The following is a 21929-nucleotide window of genomic DNA, read 5'->3' on the forward strand; positions in this document are numbered from 1 at the left end:
TCTTTAGTTTGTGGTTTCTGACACTGACACTATGACACACTGTAACTGGAAAAACTAAAAGACAAGATCCGCAACATTTCTTTTAGATGTGCTCTACAAATACAAATACAAAAAAAAAAAGAAAACACAGACATGCTATATTTTACACTGTAATAACACTTTTCCTAAATTTCCAACTAAACTTCAATAGACTTTCAAGGTCATCAGAGTACATCAGAACCACAGCTCTTCTGGGAAGATGTTCTGCACATTCTGCTATAAATGGACATTCGTTGCAACCCAGATGAGAACGGGTTCTCTATCTATCTATCTGTCTGTCTGTCTGTCTGTCTGTCTGTCTGTCTGTCTGTCTGTCTGTCTGTCTGTCTGTCTGTCTGTCTGTCTGTCTGTCTGTCATTTAGCTGCATTTATCAGCTATAGTATCATTCACAGCTATATTCTAATTGTGGGAGTTTTACAAGCACTCAGGACGAGTTATGCGTCTCGCACCATTAAATACTTTGAACTTTGACCTCTGGAGCGCAGACACCTGCAAGCGCATGGACACCTGAAGTAGAGCCCATATTTAGTTTTATTGAAGCATCCTGACCTTTGATGCACTTAGCCAATCAAAACCTGTTCTTCAGAGCCTGTGAAAGGAGTGCGATAATAGGAGGAAATCAGGCGTGGGAAGGTGTGTGTGAGAAAGATGGACACAGAAAGAAAACCAGGGACATGAGCCTGGGCACAATGCTCACTCTGTGTGTCACACAGCCCTCATCCCTCCCTTCTCGCCCCGCTCTCTTCTCCAAACAACGCTTTCGGAATTTTAGGAGATGAAGCCAGAACCTCATGGGTAATTAGAGCTGTTCAAAATCTGCCTCATGAGCTAAGGGTGGTGGGCATAGAGTGGGAGTACCAGGTTTTTATCTCTAAAGCAATACATCTATATATTCCATCCATCCATCCATCCATCCAGCCATTCATTCATTCATTCCAAAAGTGTTCTCTTATTCTATCCAGCTAGGTTTGGTTTTTCAAATGACCCTAAAACACAATCTTCTCTCTGATTTATATCTTACACACACGTACAAGATAAAAATAGATCTATCTGGCAGCAGTGCTCTTTGTTTTGTTTCTCTGTGAAAACTCATAAAATTAAATCTAAAACCAAATGGTTTCTCAACTACATCCTCTGGAGAACCCTTAAAATCGTTGACCCATTGAACTCTGGGAGGAGGCGTGGCTTAAATCTTGTGTTCTTCATCTGTATTAATGTGTGTATATATTTTGAACTGTTTTGCTTTTTTTACTGTATAATAGTGTTATTAAAAAGATCATTTGCACATAAAGAAATGTGTATTAGAAATAATTTCACCCTCACCACAGGATTTCCCGTCTCGAAGCTTGTGTCATGTTTCCACCTCCGTGACGCCATGACGACAAACTCAATTATATTATTAGCTCTATCTTTTATTTACACTCCTGTGCACACAAAAGCTGCAAGAGCTTTGGGTTCATTTCCATCCATGGATTTTAAATTGCATTTGGCAGTATTCTGGGGGTTAAAGAGAATTGAACAGAGTCATTATGCAACTAGGTAACACAGGAATTCTACATGTGTAGGCTTAATAAAACATTCGGTGGGTGTGTTGATCGCTGATGAGACGCATAATACTCTGTCTAATGCATCGTTGAGGAAACGTTAACAGCACCAGAACGTTCCTGCGTACTGGCATCAGAATCAGAGTTAAATTCGAAATGACTTTATTTTGTCAAATGTACCAAGTACAATACAACCTGTCGACGTGCAGGACTTTAATTACAGTAACACAAATTTGCAGTACAAATACTTATAAAACTGTTGCCCCCAAATTTCAATCCCGCAATTGTATAGAATTTCCCTTCAGTGGAACGAAGCCCTTTGCCAGCTCGATAAAGCCCCTGTGAACAAATCTGAGCGCCATGGTGTGTTAAGGTTGGAATGGAAGATCCTCCTCAAACTTCCAAAGTCATGGTGATATCACGAATGCCAATTGTAGCTGTATGAACACAAATCCACAACCTTGTAAGCCTTCTCTGAAGAGTGGAGCTCATTATAAAAACTGCAACTAATCATTATTTTGATAATCAAATAATCGGCTGGTAATTTTTACATTAAAAAAAAATCTTTAATATTTAATTGTATTTTAAAAAAGCTAAACAATTTTTATTAAATAATTTTCTATTAAATATATTATGCAGGGTTTTTTCTTTCTGTAAAAAAACAAAAACAAAAAAAAAACAGCATTTGAGTATGAAAGGTGAAGCAATTTGTGAAAATCAACATTAGTATTCTGATATTTTGTTCAGTTGTGAAGATATAAGCATCCAGAATATAGATTTAATTTCATTTTGTATAATAATGAAATGCATAAATTAAATATACAAACAAGAATTTTAATGTAGTAAATTCACAATGAATCACGTTTAAAAACAGATCAGACAAATGCTATGAAAAGAGAATTGAACGGAGAAACGCAGCGAGCAAACAGAATTTATAAAAAAAGGAAAAAAATCTGCATTGGTGTACTGATGCATAATCGTTCACTGAAAACCACACCAGTGAATAACAATGTAATCGTTTACTGCTGCTGTTCTTTGCTGCTTTTAGATTAAGTGTTTGTTTGCAACCTGATGCTCGCGAGTCACGACAGAACAGATCCAAACAAACCCTTTACACAATACCACTTCATGTAACTACACCATTTTCACATGATGAGGATTGTAGAGGTTCTGCTCACCGTGCTGATGTGCTGCATCACCGTGGCTTTTCCATCTCACACAAGCGCCGCTTTGCATAACTTCCAGGTGCAGTTTTCTTTGTTGTGTTTAATATAAATTGCTCATTTGCCTTGGATGACTTGGGACGCACACTTTTTCCTGCTGCCTGTTGACCCTGTACTCTCCGTCATTTCGCATGCGGCGGTGTTATCTTACCGTCACGCTAACCCATAACTTGAGCAGCCCAACTAATCGATAACAGCATTCGTTGACGACAGAAGGTCATTATCGATTATTACAGATTTTATCGATTAGTTGATGCAGCCCTAATAACAACTAAATGAGATCTATAGCATAGATGTGTTTTCCAAAATCCTCAAAGTGTATGGCTCTGTTTATACAAAAAAAACATGGTTCTGATGGAGCAATGCTGTTTACCTGAGCAGAGTTTTCAAAAACAAATCATTCCCCAAGGTTTGTCGGATGTCCACTGTGATTGATTTTTTGTCTTTTTTCAGCTCTAATGTCATGTAGCTTCTGAATTTCGAGTTGCTGTTAGCCAGTCAGCCTTTCCACTTTCCACAGGAAGCTGAGCTGAACCACAGAGGATAAGACACAGTTTTTTTACAGTCTTCTCGCGTATTAGCATACTAACACACAACAGTAAACCACAGCGGCCTCAAAGAGTGTTTTAGTGTGATTTTTTTCACACATGAAAAGTCCCATTTATTTCCCAGTAATGGTGTTGGATCTTCTTACTATTGATTGTCTGTTGCACTGATATACTACAATATTTGTACACTTTGCATACAGATCTCACAGTAAGTGCTTTATACGAGGTGGCATCAGAAAATTTCAAGACTCGCTTTGTTTAGAGATTATTTTATTTATCTAAGTTTACACACTATCACCTCTAAAATAGTTCCCAGCGCTCCCAGCGTTCCTGTCACTTCTGGAATGTGTTCTGGAAGTCTTCTTTTTGAGGCATGTCAAACGCCTGTTGTGATCCGTGCTGGATCTCCACAACGTTGTCAAAATGGATCTTAATCTTGGGGAAGAGGGTGAAGTCCGCAGGAGCCAAATGTGGCGAGTAGGGTGGGTGCTGACTAATGATGATTTGTGCTCCCTGTGACCGTGCGTGCAGCTTTGTGTTTTCATCTTTTGCCGTGTTCTGTTCCAAATCTAGCTTATCTGTCTTTTGCTCTATATTACATGTACTCTCTCATGTATTACATGTAGTCTGTATGCAGCCTGATAGGAAGCACAGAGACCCTACGCAGGCACTATCATTTCTAATAGCATTTCAATAGCTCTTCTAACAGATGGATGCATCCAGCTGGAACAGGTGCCACCTCCTGACTGTACGATGGCGTGAACGGCATTTTTTTGGTTCTTGTGTGTAAATTCTTTATTGAATTACCGAATGGTGAGATACCGCTGAAACTTTTAACATTACCAAGCTTGTAATGTGTGACTGTGAAAACACGTCTGCCATCAGAAATAACTTCACATCAGCGTGTGTGTGTGTGTGTGTGTGTGTGTGTGTGTGTGTGTGTGTGTGTGCAGGCTCATTTCTGCTATATCAGTGTGATTTTTCAATTAAGTACAATTCATTTTTATTTGTAGAACGCTTTTAACAATGGACATTGTCTTTATGCATTGTCCCTAATGAGTGAGCCAATGAGGACTGGGGTGTGGAAAAACTTCCTGAGATGGTATGAAGATAGAAACCTTGAGAGGAACCAGACTCAAAAAGGAATCCTCATCCTCAACACCCAATATCCATTCATTAGGGTCCCCTCTATAATCTACAGTCCACCAACAAATACATGAGACAAACAAATAAAAAAACTACCCTCGAGTACACCTATTGTCAGGGGATGTTTTCAGACTGGTAGAGCCGTGTGGGAATCTAATTCGTGATCATATTTGCTCATAAATCTCATATTTGCAGTTTCTCATCCCCTGTATGAGCTTAGCATTCCTGAGACTGTTTGCAAATCATGTGACCTTTATGAGCCAAAATAGATTCATTTTAAATCTGCCTTTAAAAAAAAAAAATAATAATAATTAATATATCGAGAGTACTATTATTTATTGACATGAACTGAGCTCTAAATTAAATAAATATTTTGTGGTTTGTTATTATTATTATTATTATTATTATTATTATTTAGAGAGAGAGAATGAGGAATGGTTTGAAAAAATGTAATGTTCATACATAATGCATTCACAGCAGTCAGACTTCATTGTCAGTCAAAGTGTGTTAAAGTTCTGCACACACCGAGTCTGCGAGTGGTGTGTGTGTGTGTGTGTGTGTGTGTGTGTGTGTGTGTGTGTGTGTGTGTGTGTGTGTGTGTGTGTGTTGACTATTCTCTGCTACGGTGTGGATTGTTACCAGCATACCCACTCAGAAAAAGATAGAAAGAAATGACAGTAAAGGGTAAAATACGTGCCCTGATTTGAGCAGTGTATCTGCTCTGCCAAACAAATTTGTACATTACTTTTTTATGGTGGGGGAAAAAACATTTCTGAAGGCTTTTCGATACTGTCAGGTGTTATGAGGACAAAAAAACAAAACATTAGCTATGCAATCATTTAGGCTGTGAAGCATCTCCAGGATGAATTTTTGTACTGATTGTTTGTTGAAAAAAACAAAAAACAAAACACAGTTTCGGAGTTTTTATAGCCTCTCATTTGTCTGATCACTCGATGTAGATGTACGTAACCCTAATGTTTATTACCAGTTTAGTACAAATGTGGTCTGTGAGTGTGAGAAATGCTCAAGAAGAAAAAGCAACAACATCGAATTTGAATAGCTGGATTAGGATTATTGGTGCTTAGGTGGAAACACCATGCAGCTTTACTCTTTTACAGAATGAATGTTTTTGAATGTAATTTCTGGCATCTTCAGGGTTATCCAGGTTCATCCAACATCCCAAAATCATGCAAGGTTGAACTGGGAATTGCCATCTATTGTGAAAGTGTGTGTGTGTGGTCTTTAAATGCTTAGTGTCCAACATGAAGCTTAGTGAAGACTGAAAAAATGTACGAGAAGCCTTATTTTAGATAGTCTATCGAGAAAGAAACACTGAGATGATGTAACGAAGTGATACAAAGGTCATGGAATTACTGCTTTCTCATCTCAGACTACTGAAACACAACACGAATCTCTCGCTACAAAGGTTTTACATGATTTACCGAAGGCATTCACAACGTTTTTGTTAGCTGATTACCACAAGGTTTGGAACTTTTTCTCCTTCTTCCTCTTGGTATTTTTCTTAAGGGCATATTAGAATTGATTTGAGGTGGTATCAAAAGTTTTCGAAACTGGCTCTGTTTACAAGAAAGCACTTTATTCATCACACACTATCACTTTACAAATAGTCCACTACCACAGCAACACTGCGCTCCCAGCGTTCCTGCTACATCTGCAATGTGTCCTGGAACACTTTACGAAGCACCTTCTGCGGTTTGCGCTGGATCTCCGCAACTGTGTCAAAACGGCAAACTTTGATAACAAGGGGGCGCACGTGGTCAGAATAGCATCGGTGGCACAGCTCCCGATGTACACAGGACTTTTGGTCTTTGGGCCACTGATTTTTGAAGATCGGTGCTTCCCGTGACTGTGTGTGGAGCCTTGTGCTGCCATCTGTTGGCGTGTTACAAGCAAGAATTGCTTTTTGATACCACCTGGAATATATATATATATTTTTTTCCTTCACGATCTCATCAACCCTCCTGTGGTCCAAACACTGATCCAAATGCTCAGAAGCTTTAACAATTATGGCTGCGTCTCAATCCCACCTTCAAATGATCTTGATTTTATGATTTTGAAGCCCCAGGCGGGGAAACACGAAGCCACATCCAGAAAACAAGCTTGTCGTCACACAGTTTAGCCATTTCGTCTTCAAGTGTTTAAAGCACACTTCTTTTTTTCCCCCATTCGAACCAGGCATGTAACCCAATTTCCGCTGCGAGGGAATAACCACACTCGTGTGCCGCTGGGAAAACTGCACTTTTCTGCCACTGCTGGAATATGTGCTTTTTTTTTTTTCCATCTCTGAGTGTAATAAAAAAAAAGAATGCTTTCAAGTTCATGGAAGAGAAAAGAAGCTGCGAGCTGTCAGGTAGCACAAATGTAGAGCTGCTTGATGGTGACTGATGGGGAAATTCATGCTGTTAACAACATGGCGAGTTCATACACCTGACACGCACCTGTAGGGAGGGAGGTATTAGAACATATAATGAAAGAAATGTAAAAAAAAACAAGAAAAGAGAGTAAATGAAAGTAAAGGAAGCTCTGCTGAGTGTTTTGGAACTTGAAAGCAGAAGCTTGATTTCATGTTTTAGCACTTTATATGAAACATTTAAAAAAAAAAATTGTCGATATATATTTAACATTTAATGTGCACAAACGGAAATGGCTTTTTTTAAGATTTATGTTTTTGCACTGATAAAGCAGCTGATTGGATGATCAAATTTTCTGCATTTTTTTTTATGTATTATTAAAATGTATTACAATTCTTAGACTATTTCTCATTTATTTTTTCTATTCCATTTACAGTATATGATGTGGTTGGAAAATGTCAATAATCATCCAATTCTCTCCCACAACTGACAAACAATTCTTACTTTTTTATCGTCATTCTGTATGAATTAGATTTTCATCATGAGAAATGTGCATAGCTAAAAGTTGGAGGCACACAATTGTGTAGGACGTCCTCAAATGCTGTAGCATAAAATTTCCCCTCTTCACGTGAACTTGGAGACCCAAACCCGCATAGCATAACAACGCCCCTGTGCACAAAGCCAGCCAGTTGGAAGATGTGGAAGGTCTTGATTGACCTGCTAGAGCTCTGACCTCAACCCCATTAAACACCTTTGGGATACATTCTTCACGCTGACTGCCCCCCAGGCCTCCTCACCTCACCTATATCAATATCTGACTTTAGTAACACTGTGAGTCCACCACAAATCTCCACAGGCACACTCCAAAATCTAGTGGAACATCTTCCCCGAAGGGAGGAGGCTATTATCATAGCGAATGGGGACTAAATGTGAAATGGGATGTTCAAACAACTTTTATTCTGAAGGGACAGCAAGAATTAACAACATAAATACACATCACTTTTTTGTTTCATGTTTTTTTTTGTGGAAATATTCTAGTTCTGGTGGTAAAACTTATTTTTTCCCAAAGAAAGATCCTTGCAGTGCTTCAGCTGCAGTGTTATAGAGCATTTATTATTGATAATAACTACAATAATAATAATAATAAAACAGGTGAAATGATGATAATTTCAGTATAATGATTGTAATATTTTTGCCATTATGTTTGTATGATCCAAATCATCAAGACACCACATGATCACCCTCACTCATTATCTTTACTTCCATCCTGAACAGGTGAATGATCTCAGTAAGGATAATCAGCAAGAACCTTATATATAAAACACTTCATTATAATCGCAAGAAACTCATCACTAGGGTTAAAAGGAGCGAGAAATCGCAATCTTGTACAACAAGCACCGCGTCGAAGTCTGAATCGGTTCAACTCTGCAATAAGAGAGAAATCAGGAAAGGAAATTATTCCAAGTAACGTTTATATAAAAACTAGTGCACGGCAACAATAACAAATGAACAGCAATATAAAATGAAATTTGTTAATCTAAGACCAATAAAAATCTCAATTCAAAATAAAATGCTTTAAAAACTAAATGTCGAGACTATTATACAGACCAGATCTTACACTTTGATTAACATAGAGATGAACACAACTGTAATTCAAAAGCGGAGTGTGTTCTCACACACACCCACAGTGTCGGCTGAAGAGGTGCGAAAGATTGTTTCATTGTCAATTATGGAGAAATCTAAGACAGTACCTCGCTCAAAGACAGAAATCTTGCTTTAAATAAGAACTACAGGAACACGTTCTGTTTAGAAATCGAAGTGAAGATGCCGCAAGTTCAAGAAATCCAGGTTACCTGCTTTAAATCGTGGAGTTTTCAAGTCTAACAGGTGAAACTCCTGAACCAGAGAAGTGAACAAATGTAAGATATATTTCAGAAGCAGCACCAGACTGACTACATTTCATCACTGATATTATATTAGTGATTCAATAAAATCAATGTGGCTCAGAATAAGAAAAGATTCGTCAATTCAGCACTTTAGGTCAGCAGAAGTGTGTAACAGCGTACAGTTTTTGCTCCCTTTAAACGCATCGGCCAAATATGTACACGACTGCATTTTCAGAAAAAATATCCAAGGTGAGGTGATAAAACACCAAGCTGAAGATGGTTAATTTTCCATAGCAGCATATCCTTATTTCAATCCATCTTCTTGTTTTACTCCTTATATACCACATTTGTAACTGACTTCAAATGTGCTAAATTGTTCGCTTTTTAACTGTTTATAGTTACGTTTAATGTTCTGGAACGTCTGTGGCTTCTCTGTTTCTCTCTGTGTCTTACAGCATATCAATGTTTATTCATTTGACTTTCTCAAGCCACACTACATCACTTCTTTTTATATATTCAATATGAAGCCCTGGATGTTGTGGAACATCAACCATAACAAAAACACCAGTACAGTGGCACAAGACACACCCAAACACAATTCTTATTACAACCTGAAGACAATTCTCATCACAGCCAAAACAGTTTTATAACGCGCCTATTTTTTTTTTTAATGAGCTTTCCATTCACAAACATTATTCCTCTCCTTCCACCACCAGGCCTCGATGCTGAGAGCTGACTTTAGGGTGGGCCAGGCCATCGGATGTGACGCCCTTCTCCGCTTCCAGCTGCAGCTCCTCGAAGGAAGAAGCACTGGAGCTCGTTCTGCTTCTCCGGCTGCCCGAGTCAGAGTCTGAGGCTGAGTCCCTGCGCTGATGGGAGAGAGCTGGAGACGTGTCTCTGCTGTGTGACTGGAGCCGACGGCTGCTCGAGCTGCACTCGCTGTGAGAGTCTGCACCTACACACACACACACACACACACACACAGGTAAACAAACACGCCGATGAGAAATGAGAGTCGGAATTTCATCCTCTTGGGTTCCAGAGAGTTAATTAGGCATAGGATCTGAAGTTCGCACTACTGCTGCGTGTGTGTGTGTGTGTGTGTGTGTGTGCGCAGCTGTGAAATCAGAGACATTTTTGTGGATAATTATAGCTCTGCCATATACTATATGCATATACAGCATTATTGTTTACAGCGATATCGTCTTTAACTGTAACAGGAGGAACGTGTCGCTCTATAGCTGAAAAAAGCACAATGTTCACGAGTGCCAACAAACCAGGGTTCAAACCCATCGAAATGTTCTTACTTTCAACTGGATTTCACTAAACAATCACGGAAGTGTTTCTCAACCTAATCCCCTTTGGACTTCTGGTTGCCGGGTTTCGAACGGTTCTAATCCTCTTTTGGGCTTTTTGTCTGCGCAGAAACACCGACGCAAGATTTTAATCAGCAGCTGAGCAGCGCTTACAGCAAGTAGCAATATAACCTTTTAAAGCTCGGGCTCCTTAAGAACTAATCCCGACCTCCTGATCTCTCCATTTATCACCCACTCTCCAACACTCGGGTGCGTGTTTCTAAATACCACGTTTTTTTTTTTTATCCTGAAATTACGGAATCGGTTCTGCTTGGGCATGCGGGTACGTCCCTGTTTTTGGCCCGCTCGAATTTTGATGGACAGGCGTGTTACAAAAGTAGTCTTGAAACTTTTTGATACTATCTCGTATACTGGCTCTGGGCGATTACTGAGGCTTGTTTTATATCAGAGTTTGGTGTAGCATTACTTGAAAAAAACAGAGAGAGAGAGAGAAAAAAAAGAAGCTAACTGCCTTTTTCAAGCAGCCAACAACCGGCGAGCAGTAGCTTTGTTCGGATTTTAATGTCACGCCGAATTCATTTATTATTTCGCAGCTCTGCCTGAGTGTTACAGTGATGGTTCCGAAGTGAGCTACATAATTCGAGACCCAACAGGCTTCCGCTAATAACAGGAAAGTCCAATTTGACAGCTTGTGATAAGCAGAAACCCGTCTGCACGTCTGTCTAGGCCCGGGCGCGCGCCTGAACGTATAAATCTGTCCGACTGATTCATTCAGGACGTAGGTGTCTGCGCTTGTGTGATGAGGAGACATGTTAATGTAATCATGCCTGCTGAAAACATCCTCTGTCTGCTAGCTTGCTTTAAACTGCTGATTCAATGAGATAGCTGTAGAAAACCTGAAGGGATGCAAGACTAGCACTTTTTTCCTCCTGCTTTCTGGTGTGTCAGAGAATCAGCTTTTCTCTGGCACCTTATTTTAACCCGTGAGTCGCCGTAAAGAGGTGCGCCGGGAAAATCGGCATCGGGCGTGGTGATGAAATATACAGCAACATGGGTGAAAATAAAAAATACACATAAACATAAATACACTAAATGATGAACTCCCAAAGCTTGTGATGACACTGTCAGAATCTCGGGATCACACTGCACAACTGTGATCAAACTTTTACAAGTGGATAAACCAGGAACTAACACAAATGAGTAGGTTTCTTCATGTAACTGACAGCCGTAGTCATTTAATTACATATTACATTCACTTTTTCATTTATTTTAAAGTTACTACGCTTGCAAAATTCTGGGAATTTTCAAGACTGAAAACCTTCCATGGGTGTTCACAGGAATTATGGGAATAAACTGGGAATTTACAAAATTGCAGGTTAGCCTAAAACAGGGATTCATACAGATTTCAGGAAATTTCAGCTGAATTTCTCTCCTGCACATTCATCAATCACATGCACACAGCACTGTTGAGAACAAATATTTTTATCTAGAGTATGCTTTAATTAAACTAATATTAATCCAACAAATTGGCCTAATAATTAATATAGAACCTATTAGATACAATAGAAGTAGCATGATTAAACCTATTTAGCCTATATGTTAATCAAACTCATGAAACCTATTTACTCCAAGTATAATTAAAAATAGGCCACGCCCCCTACATGCGCTGTGCATTTCTCCATCACATAAAACACATAATTTCTGCAATATTGCACATAAAATAATGTAAAAAAAAAAAATCTCCATCTTTGATGCTCTCTATGATGCTCTTTCTCCTTCCTTCTGTAGCCAGTTTTCTGTTTTCATACAAAAGTAAAGGACAAAAGTTTGGGCACATTACTATTTTTTATATTGTTGCACATATTATTTATGCTCATCAAGCCTGCACCTATTTAATAAAAAAAATATTAAAACAATAATATTGTGAAACATATCAATAAATATCTAAATTTTATCTAAAATTTGTATTAGTTTGCATGCATGTCAGAATATAAACAAGCAAAATGTTTATATTTGTTTCCATATTATGCCGTTTATATATATTTTTGCAAACTTTCAATTCATTCCCATTAATTCCTGTAAATTCCTGGTAAGTTTTCAACCCGTGGAAGGTTTTCGGAAATGTACTGGAAATTAACCCTATTCATAACTAATACTTATAGTAGCCACATTCACACATCTGTTATTAGACTAGGAAGTGTAATACCCGTGTAAAATCTGGTTCTTTGGTGTATCTTCTAACATACAGTCCTTCTAACAGACCCCCTGGTTTAGACAGTGGACATTGTGGTTGTAGGTTGTGATTTACTGATGACTCAAAGCACCTAATAGACTCCTGTGATATATGCTGTAATCTCTAATTTAATATCTGCAGTAATATCTGCTAGGAAGCAGGAAGGCGCTGATATATAGGATTTATGGTTATCTAGATAGAACCGGCAACCACGAGATAGAACAATTCGATTATTCCTAATCTGTAACCTAATTAAGACTGGCTGAACTTTAGGAAAGCATTTAAACCATTAAGTCGTAATGTGCAAATGCTTAATTGAAATCCGCAGAACTGTTTACAAAATCAAAGAGAATTGATCAGTCTGTTCTTAGATCCAAATACACTATATCAGTAACAGTATTGGGACACCTGACTCTTCCAGCCATATGTGGTTCTCCTCCAAAATGCTACCACAAAGTTGGAGGCACACAGTTGTGCAGAACGTCTTTGGATGTGGTGAGCATAAGAAGTGTGCACAGCTTTAACGTGATGTATAGAGCAGTATATTGTGTACGCGGTTCTTCACCAAACTGTTGAGGGCACAATGTGTAGAACGTCTTTGGATTCTGTAGCATAAAGCTTTCAGTTTACTTGAGAAGACACAAACCTGTTCCAGCATGACAATGCGCCCGTTCACAAAGCCAGCTCTATGAAGATATGCTTCACATGGGTTGGAGTGTAAGATCTCTTTCTATCGACCTCCAAACCCTATTGAACACCTTTGAGATGAATGTCAACGTTGACTGCACCCCCCAGGCCTCCTCACTTCACCTACATCAGTACCTGACTTTATTAACACCCTTGTGGCTGGTTGATTCTCCACAAATCTCCACAAAATCTAGTCTTTTTAAAAGAGTGGAGCATATTACAACAGCAAATGGGGACAAAATGTGGAAAGGGATCTTAGAAAAGCACATATATGGATTTTATAATAAGGTGTACACAACCTTTTAGTGGAGATATTTTGAAATAGTTATAAATAATCGAATGGGAACATCAGAAACCACCAGTAAATTAAATTAAACATTAAAAAAACCCACATCTAAATAATAATGTTGTCTCTATAATGCTGTTTTGATTTGCACTGCAGTTTCACCTTAGATTTGGCTCCTAAGGGTTCTCCTAATAATCAGACACAGTCAGAGTGACCAGCAGGGGGCGATACAAAGGAAGCGGAGGGTAAACAAATCGCACAAACAACATGCGCAACCTGGACCACGTTCTAAAAGTAATTACAACACCTGTGTGATCCCTAATGTTCAGGTATATTAGTTAATATCAAACCTGCCATGGATTTCACAGAGTGACAGACCGACAAGTGTGGGTAGCACACCTAGGGGAGCATGCGCACACAACAACACGCATGCGCACACACACACACACACACACACACACACACACACACACACATGCGTACACACGTAGAGGGCCAGCTGGTGTGTACAACAAGTCCTTTCCCTCATGCTGGGGGGATCCATCAAACCTCTCACTCTTCATGACCCAAACTGAGCAGCCATGTTTTATCCAAACACACACACACACACACACACACACACACACACAGACATGTTCTGCACAAACATAATTACTGTACACGTACACACTTCTCCTTCTCACATACACCTGTCTCATTATTCAGAGTAGAGATAATTAAGTGTTACATTATTCACGTGAGCGCCATATGCCTGCTTGTTATGGTTCAAGCTCAAAATATGAATATGTCCTTAAATACAGATGACAAATACAGCAGTTTCCACATTAACAATATGTCCATGCAAGAATTAAAACTCTGAAACAGGCACTCTTTCCAGTTAAACCACTGTTCTGTGTAACCTCAATTATGACCTGTATACCTGTGATGTCAGTCTGCCGGTCCTCCTCAGACTCCTCCCATTCCTCTTGTCTTTTCTGGGCTTTTTGGACCTCAGGCACGTAGAAATCTCCCTGCCTGGCCAGTGGACTCATGTAGTAGATTAACCGATTCCTGTAGATCTCGAGGAAGGGGTGAGCACACAGCTTCCTGTCCTGAGAAAGATCAAGATGCAGCATTTAATACAGCATTATACTAGTGATTGGAAGAACAGATCATTTTTGTGACTCGGTTCTTTGAGTCTCATTCATCAAAATGCACAAATTATTATATTTTTGGTTTTAAGACATTTGGTTAATTTTGTTCCTTTGATCAGAAATCAAATAAATTGTTACATGTTCAATAAGCAGATCCCCCAAATCTGACTTTAAGTCAAATGAAAATATCACAAATGAACGAATCGTTCATAAACGACCCATCAATTCATTATATCCAGAAGCAGCATACACACTTTTGGCTTTGCCTGGTCTGTCGTTTCTTGTTTTTTTAAGATAAACAATGAGAGGGGTTCCAATAGAAATAATCAAATGTGTAAAAAAGTAAACGCAAAACATTTAAAAAAAGAGATGAAGAAAGGTGAAGTGAGAGGCCCAGAGAATTAAGATGTGAGCACGTCTGCGTGTCCATGGATGAATAATCTCTAAAATGCGTGAATACTGAGCTGATTTATTTATTCAGTGTGAGGAGGCTTCACAGCAGGTGTCAGAGGAGCTGCCAGGCTGGAATAATGCAATCTCCAATCAAATATATGCATATTCATATTAACACTATAGAACTATACTATGTACTATAGAACAGTGATGTACAGTGTAGTGTACTATAGTATAGTGATGTACAGTGTAGTGTAAGTATAATATATTGTGTAGTGTTGATTAGTGGAGAATAGTGGAGTATAGTGTAGTGTAAGTATAATATATTGTGTAGTGTTGATTAGTGGAGAATAGTGGAGTATAGTGTAGTGTAAGTATAATATATTGTGTAGTGTTGATTAGTGGAGAATAGTGGAGTATAGTGTAGTGTTAGTATAATATATTGTGTAGTGTTGATTAGTGGAGAATAGTGGAGTATAGTGTAGTGTAAGTATAATATATTGTGTAGTGTTGATTAGTGGAGAATAGTGGAGTATAGTGTAGTGTAAGTATAATATATTGTGTAGTGTTGATTGGTGGAGAATAGTGGAGTATAGTGTAGTGTAAGTATAATATATTGTGTAGTGTTGATTAGTGGAGAATAGTGGAGTATAGTGTAGTGTTAGTATAATATATTGTGTAGTGTTGATTAGTGGAGAATAGTGGAGTATAGTGTAGTGTAAGTATAATATATTGTGTAGTGTTGATTAGTGGAGAATAGTGGAGTATAGTGTAGTGTAAGTATAATATATTGTGTAGTGTTGATTAGTGGAGAATAGTGGAGTATAGTGTAGTGTAAGTATAATATATTGTGTAGTGTTGATTGGTGGAGAATAGTGGAGTATAGTGTAGTGTAAGTATAATATATTGTGTAGTGTTGATTAGTGGAGAATAGTGGAGTATAGTGTAGTGTTAGTATAATATATTGTGTAGTGTTGATTAGTGGAGAATAGTGGAGTATAGTGTAGTGTAAGTATAATATATTGTGTAGTGTTGATTAGTGGAGAATAGTGGAGTATAGTGTAGTGTAAGTATAATATATTGTGTAGTGTTGATTAGTGGAGAATAGTGGAGTATAGTGTAGTGTTAGTATAATATATTGTGTAGTGTTGATTAGTGGAGAATAGTGGAGTATAGTGTAGTGTTAGTATAATATATTGTGTAGTGTTGATTAGTGGAGAATAGTGGAGTATAGTGTAGTGTAAGTATAATATATTGTGTAGTGTTGATTAGTGGAGAATAGTGGAGTATAGTGTAGTGTAAGTATAATATATTGTGTAGTGTTGATTGGTGGAGAATAGTGGAGTATAGTGTAGTGTAAGTATAATATATTGTGTAGTGTTGATTAGTGGAGAATAGTGGAGTATAGTGTAGTGTTAGTATAATATATTGTGTAGTGTTGATTAGTGGAGAATAGTGGAGTATAGTGTAGTGTAAGTATAATATATTGTGTAGTGTTGATTAGTGGAGAATAGTGGAGTATAGTGTAGTGTAAGTATAATATATTGTGTAGTGTTGATTGGTGGAGAATAGTGGAGTATAGTGTAGTGTAAGTATAATATATTGTGTAGTGCTGATTAGTGGAGAATAGTGGAGTATAGTGTAGTGTAAGTATAATATATTGTGTAGTGCTGATTAGTGGAGAATAGTGGAGTATAGTGTAGTGTAAGTATAATATATTGTGTAGTGTTGATTGGTGGAGAATAGTGGAGTATAGTGTAGTGTAAGTATAATATATTGTGTAGTGTTGATTAGTGGAGAATAGTGGAGTATAGTGTAGTGTAAGTATAATATATTGTGTAGTGCTGATTAGTGGAGAATAGTGGAGTATAGTGTAGTGTAAGTATAATATATTGTGTAGTGCTGATTAGTGGAGAATAGTGGAGTATAGTGTAGTGTAAGTATAATATATTGTGTAGTGCTGATTAGTGGAGAATAGTGGAGTATAGTGTAGTGTAAGTATAATATATTGTGTAGTGCTGATTAGTGGAGAATAGTGGAGTATAGTGTAGTGTAAGTATAATATATTGTGTAGTGCTGATTAGTGGAGAATAGTGGAGTATAGTGTAGTGTAAGTATAATATATTGTGTAGTGCTGATTAGTGGAGAATAGTGGAGTATAGTGTAGTGTAAGTATAATATATTGTGTAGTGCTGATTAGTGGAGAATAGTGGAGTATAGTGTAGTGTAAGTATAATATATTGTGTAGTGTTGATTAGTGGAGAATAGTGGAGTATAGTGTAGTGTAAGTATAATATATTGTGTAGTGCTGATTGGTGGAGAATAGTGGAGTATAGTGTAGTGTAAGTATAATATATTGTGTAGTGCTGATTGGTGGAGAATAGTGGAGTATAGTGTAGTGTAAGTATAATATATTGTGTAGTGTTGATTAGTGGAGAATAGTGGAGTATAGTGTAGTGTAAGTATAATATATTGTGTAGTGCTGATTAGTGGAGAATAGTGGAGTATAGTGTAGTGTAAGTATAATATATTGTGTAGTGCTGATTGGTGGAGAATAGTGGAGTATAGTGTAGTGTAAGTATAATATATTGTGTAGTGTTGATTAGTGGAGAATAGTGGAGTATAGTGTAGTGTAAGTATAATATATTGTGTAGTGCTGATTAGTGGAGAATAGTGGAGTATAGTGTAGTGTAAGTATAATATATTGTGTAGTGCTGATTAGTGGAGAATAGTGGAGTATAGTGTAGTGTAAGTATAATATATTGTGTAGTGCTGATTAGTGGAGAATAGTGGAGTATAGTGTAGTGTAAGTATAATATATTGTGTAGTGCTGATTAGTGGAGAATAGTGGAGTATAGTGTAGTGTAAGTATAATATATTGTGTAGTGCTGATTAGTGGAGAATAGTGGAGTATAGTGTAGTGTAAGTATAATATATTGTGTAGTGCTGATTAGTGGAGAATAGTGGAGTATAGTGTAGTGTAAGTATAATATATTGTGTAGTGCTGATTAGTGGAGAATAGTGGAGTATACTGTAGTGTAAGTATAATATATTGTGTAGTGCTGATTGGTGGAGAATAGTGGAGTATAGTGTAGTGTAAGTATAATATATTGTGTAGTGTTGATTGGTGGAGAATAGTGGAGTATAGTGTAGTGTAAGTATAATATATTGTGTAGTGTTGATTAGTGGAGTATAGTGTAGTGTAAGTATAATATATTGTGTAGTGTTGATTAGTGGAGAATAGTGGAGTATAGTGTAGTGTAAGTATAATATATTGTGTAGTGCTGATTAGTGGAGAATAGTGGAGTATAGTGTAGTGTAAGTATAATATATTGTGTAGTGCTGATTAGTGGAGAATAGTGGAGTATAGTGTAGTGTAAGTATAATATATTGTGTAGTGTTGATTGGTGGAGAATAGTGGAGTATAGTGTAGTGTAAGTATAATATATTGTGTAGTGTTGATTGGTGGAGAATAGTGGAGTATAGTGTAGTGTAAGTATAATATATTGTGTAGTGTTGATTAGTGGAGTATAGTGTAGTGTAAGTATAATATATTGTGTAGTGTTGATTAGTGGAGAATAGTGGAGTATAGTGTAGTGTAAGTATAATATATTGTGTAGTGCTGATTAGTGGAGAATAGTGGAGTATAGTGTAGTGTAAGTATAATATATTGTGTAGTGTTGATTAGTGGAGAATAGTGGAGTATAGTGTAGTGTAAGTATAATATATTGTGTAGTGCTGATTAGTGGAGAATAGTGGAGTATAGTGTAGTGTAAGTATAATATATTGTGTAGTGCTGATTAGTGGAGAATAGTGGAGTATAGTGTAGTGTAAGTATAATATATTGTGTAGTGCTGATTAGTGGAGAATAGTGGAGTATAGTGTAGTGTAAGTATAATATATTGTGTAGTGTTGATTGGTGGAGAATAGTGGAGTATAGTGTAGTGTAAGTATAATATATTGTGTAGTGCTGATTGGTGGAGAATAGTGGAGTATAGTGTAGTGTAAGTATAATATATTGTGTAGTGCTGATTAGTGGAGAATAGTGGAGTATAGTGTAGTGTAAGTATAATATATTGTGTAGTGCTGATTAGTGGAGAATAGTGGAGTATAGTGTAGTGTAAGTATAATATATTGTGTAGTGTTGATTGGTGGAGAATAGTGGAGTATAGTGTAGTGTAAGTATAATATATTGTGTAGTGTTGATTAGTGGAGAATAGTGGAGTATAGTGTAGTGTAAGTATAATATATTGTGTAGTGTTGATTAGTGGAGAATAGTGGAGTATAGTGTAGTGTAAGTATAATATATTGTGTAGTGCTGATTAGTGGAGAATAGTGGAGTATAGTGTAGTGTAAGTATAATATATTGTGTAGTGTTGATTAGTGGAGAATAGTGGAGTATAGTGTAGTGTAAGTATAATATATTGTGTAGTGCTGATTAGTGGAGAATAGTGGAGTATAGTGTAGTGTAAGTATAATATATTGTGTAGTGCTGATTAGTGGAGAATAGTGGAGTATAGTGTAGTGTAAGTATAATATATTGTGTAGTGCTGATTAGTGGAGAATAGTGGAGTATAGTGTAGTGTAAGTATAATATATTGTGTAGTGTTGATTAGTGGAGAATAGTGGAGTATAGTGTAGTGTAAGTATAATATATTGTGTAGTGTTGATTAGTGGAGAATAGTGGAGTATAGTGTAGTGTAAGTATAATATATTGTGTAGTGCTGATTAGTGGAGAATAGTGGAGTATAGTGTAGTGTAAGTATAATATATTGTGTAGTGTTGATTAGTGGAGAATAGTGGAGTATAGTGTAGTGTAAGTATAATATATTGTGTAGTGCTGATTAGTGGAGAATAGTGGAGTATAGTGTAGTGTAAGTATAATATATTGTGTAGTGCTGATTAGTGGAGAATAGTGGAGTATAGTGTAGTGTAAGTATAATATATTGTGTAGTGCTGATTAGTGGAGAATAGTGGAGTATAGTGTAGTGTAAGTATAATATATTGTGTAGTGTTGATTAGTGGAGAATAGTGGAGTATAGTGTAGTGTAAGTATAATATATTGTGTAGTGCTGATTAGTGGAGAATAGTGGAGTATAGTGTAGTGTAAGTATAATATATTGTGTAGTGCTGATTAGTGGAGAATAGTGGAGTATAGTGTAGTGTAAGTATAATATATTGTGTAGTGCTGATTAGTGGAGAATAGTGGAGTATAGTGTAGTGTAAGTATAATATATTGTGTAGTGTTGATTAGTGGAGAATAGTGGAGTATAGTGTAGTGTAAGTATAATATATTGTGTAGTGCTGATTAGTGGAGAATAGTGGAGTATAGTGTAGTGTAAGTATAATATATTGTGTAGTGCTGATTAGTGGAGAATAGTCGAGTATAGTGTAGTGTAAGTATAATATATTGTGTAGTGCTGATTAGTGGAGAATAGTGGAGTATAGTGTAGTGTAAGTATAATATATTGTGTAGTGCTGATTAGTGGAGAATAGTGGAGTATAGTGTAGTGTAAGTATAATATATTGTGTAGTGCTGATTAGTGGAGAATAGTGGAGTATAGTGTAGTGTAAGTATAATATATTGTGTAGTGCTGATTAGTGAAGAATAGTGGAGTATAGTGTAGTGTAAGTATAATATATTGTGTAGTGCTGATTAGTGGAGAATAGTGGAGTATAGTGTAGTGTAAGTATAATATATTGTGTAGTGCTGATTGGTGGAGAATAGTGGAGTATAGTGTAGTGTAAGTATAATATATTGTGTAGTGTTGATTAGTGGAGTATAGTGTAGTGTAAGTATAATATATTGTGTAGTGTTGATTAGTGGAGAATAGTGGAGTATAGTGTAGTGTAAGTATAATATATTGTGTAGTGCTGATTAGTGGAGAATAGTGGAGTATAGTGTAGTGTAAGTATAATATATTGTGTAGTGTTGATTAGTGGAGAATAGTGGAGTATAGTGTAGTGTAAGTATAATATATTGTGTAGTGCTGATTAGTGGAGAATAGTGGAGTATAGTGTAGTGTAAGTATAATATATTGTGTAGTGCTGATTAGTGGAGAATAGTGGAGTATAGTGTAGTGTAAGTATAATATATTGTGTAGTGCTGATTAGTGGAGAATAGTGGAGTATAGTGTAGTGTAAGTATAATATATTGTGTAGTGTTGATTGGTGGAGAATAGTGGAGTATAGTGTAGTGTAAGTATAATATATTGTGTAGTGTTGATTGGTGGAGAATAGTGGAGTATAGTGTAGTGTAAGTATAATATATTGTGTAGTGTTGATTAGTGGAGTATAGTGTAGTGTAAGTATAATATATTGTGTAGTGTTGATTAGTGGAGAATAGTGGAGTATAGTGTAGTGTAAGTATAATATATTGTGTAGTGCTGATTAGTGGAGAATAGTGGAGTATAGTGTAGTGTAAGTATAATATATTGTGTAGTGTTGATTAGTGGAGAATAGTGGAGTATAGTGTAGTGTAAGTATAATATATTGTGTAGTGCTGATTAGTGGAGAATAGTGGAGTATAGTGTAGTGTAAGTATAATATATTGTGTAGTGCTGATTGGTGGAGAATAGTGGAGTATAGTGTAGTGTAAGTATAATATATTGTGTAGTGCTGATTAGTGGAGAATAGTGGAGTATAGTGTAGTGTAAGTATAATATATTGTGTAGTGCTGATTAGTGGAGAATAGTGGAGTATAGTGTAGTGTAAGTATAATATATTGTGTAGTGTTGATTGGTGGAGAATAGTGGAGTATAGTGTAGTGTAAGTATAATATATTGTGTAGTGTTGATTAGTGGAGAATAGTGGAGTATAGTGTAGTGTAAGTATAATATATTGTGTAGTGTTGATTAGTGGAGAATAGTGGAGTATAGTGTAGTGTAAGTATAATATATTGTGTAGTGCTAATTAGTGGAGAATAGTGGAGTATAGTGTAGTGTAAGTATAATATATTGTGTAGTGTTGATTAGTGGAGAATAGTGGAGTATAGTGTAGTGTAAGTATAATATATTGTGTAGTGCTGATTAGTGGAGAATAGTGGAGTATAGTGTAGTGTAAGTATAATATATTGTGTAGTGTTGATTAGTGGAGAATAGTGGAGTATAGTGTAGTGTAAGT

The 21929-nt window shown here is 36.8% G+C and overlaps 1 protein-coding gene across 2 annotated transcripts in view; it reads right to left on the reverse strand.

The window, feature by feature from the left end:
- Positions 1 to 7965: 7965 nt before the first annotated feature.
- tex264b (testis expressed 264, ER-phagy receptor b) overlaps positions 7966 to 21929 on the reverse strand; it is a 45544-nt gene continuing 31580 nt past the window's right edge. The window contains exons 3-5 of one of the 2 annotated variants that reach the window (XR_014532148.1): positions 14201 to 14372; positions 8253 to 9714; positions 7966 to 8197 (exon numbers count right to left, since the gene is read on the reverse strand). Coding sequence is in view for 1 of the 2 variants with exons in the window: in XM_083533479.1 (XP_083389605.1) it covers positions 9452 to 9714; positions 14201 to 14372 (435 nt within the window). In the remaining variant the exon portion in view is untranslated. Of the gene's footprint in view, positions 9715 to 14200; positions 14373 to 21929 lie in introns of both variants that reach the window. The other variant, XM_083533479.1, reaches the window with a different exon arrangement.

The sequence above is a fragment of the Silurus aristotelis genome, assembly GCF_946808225.1.
Source record: "Silurus aristotelis genome assembly, chromosome: 28".
Classification (NCBI taxonomy): Eukaryota; Metazoa; Chordata; class Actinopteri; order Siluriformes; family Siluridae; genus Silurus; species Silurus aristotelis.